Source organism: Bos grunniens, chromosome 10, assembly GCF_055505025.1.
Source record: "Bos grunniens cultivar Pamir isolate PY7600 chromosome 10, Bosgru_T2T1.0, whole genome shotgun sequence".
NCBI classification, from domain to species: domain Eukaryota; kingdom Metazoa; phylum Chordata; class Mammalia; order Artiodactyla; family Bovidae; genus Bos; species Bos grunniens.
Window position 1 is genome coordinate 76,285,039 of NC_141174.1, and position 1,197 is coordinate 76,286,235.

Below are 1,197 nucleotides of genomic sequence, written 5' to 3' on the forward strand. Positions count from 1 at the left end.
ACTGATCCAATGAACATCTCTGAGCCAGATTCCAGCTTTGCTTTCGTAAGAGAATTTATACTCCTAGGTTTTTCTTATGAGTGGAAGATTCAGAGCCTCCTCTTCTCACTCTTCCTTACAATATATGCTCTGACCATAACAGGAAATGGGGCCATTATTTGTGCTTTATGGTGTGACCAGCAACTCCACATCCCCATGTACATATTCCTGGGGAATTTCTCCTTCCTAGAGATCTGGTATGTGTCTTCTACAGTCCCCGAGATGTTGGTCAACTTCCTCTCAAATAAAAAGACCATCTCCTTTGTTGGATGTTTCCTACAATTTTATTTCTTTTTTTCCTTGGGAACGACTGAATGCTTACTTTTGGCTGTCATGGCTTTTGATCGGTACCTTGCTATCTGCCATCCCTTGCACTATCCTAATATCATGAATGGGCATCTCTGTATCAAACTGGTCCTTATCTGCTGGGTCTGTGGATTTCTGTGGTTCATGATCCCCATTGTTCTCATTTCTCAGATGCCTTTCTGTGGACCAAACATCATTGACCATGTTGTGTGTGACCCAGGGCCACTGTTTGCATTGGCATGTGTCTCTGCCCCCAAAACCCAATTGCTTTGCTACAGTCTAAGCTCAATAGTTATCTTTGGTAACTTCCTCTTCATCCTTGGGTCCTATACTCTTGTCCTAACAGCTGTGTTGCATATGCCTTCAGCTACTGGGAGACAGAAAGCCTTCTCCACCTGTGGGTCTCATTTGGCTGTGGTATCCCTGTTCTATGGCTCTCTCATGGTAATGTATGTGAGCCCAGGACTTGGACATTCTGCTAGGATGCAGAAAGTTGCAACTTTATTCTATGCTATGGTGACCCCACTCTTCAATCCCTTTATCTATAGCTTCCGGAATAAGGAGATAAAAGCAGCCTTGAGGAAACTTCTTGGGAGTTTCAACATAATGTAAGACATAGTAGATGATCCATCCGTTGTCAGGTCAGTATAGTCTAACATAAAACAACCAGAATTATATTGTTATCTAAGCTTCAAATATGGGTCTAGTGATATTAACTTATATCAACCTGTGAAATAAAACATTTATGAGGCCACTTATAATCATAAAATGCTGAGATTTTATAGATAAATGGTGGTGTTGGGTTCCTCCTTGGCATTTAGCCTGTATATTAAATAAGAAATGTACACCACA

The 1,197-nt window shown here is 41.3% G+C and overlaps 1 protein-coding gene across 1 annotated transcript; it reads left to right on the forward strand.

Annotated features, from left to right (window-relative positions):
• LOC147364917 (olfactory receptor 11H12-like) lies at positions 1-957 on the forward strand. The gene has a single exon (XM_086318874.1). The coding sequence runs from the start codon at positions 10-12 to the stop codon at positions 955-957; it is 948 nt and encodes a 315-aa protein (XP_086175000.1). The 5' UTR covers positions 1-9.
• Positions 958-1,197: the final 240 nt, after the last annotated feature.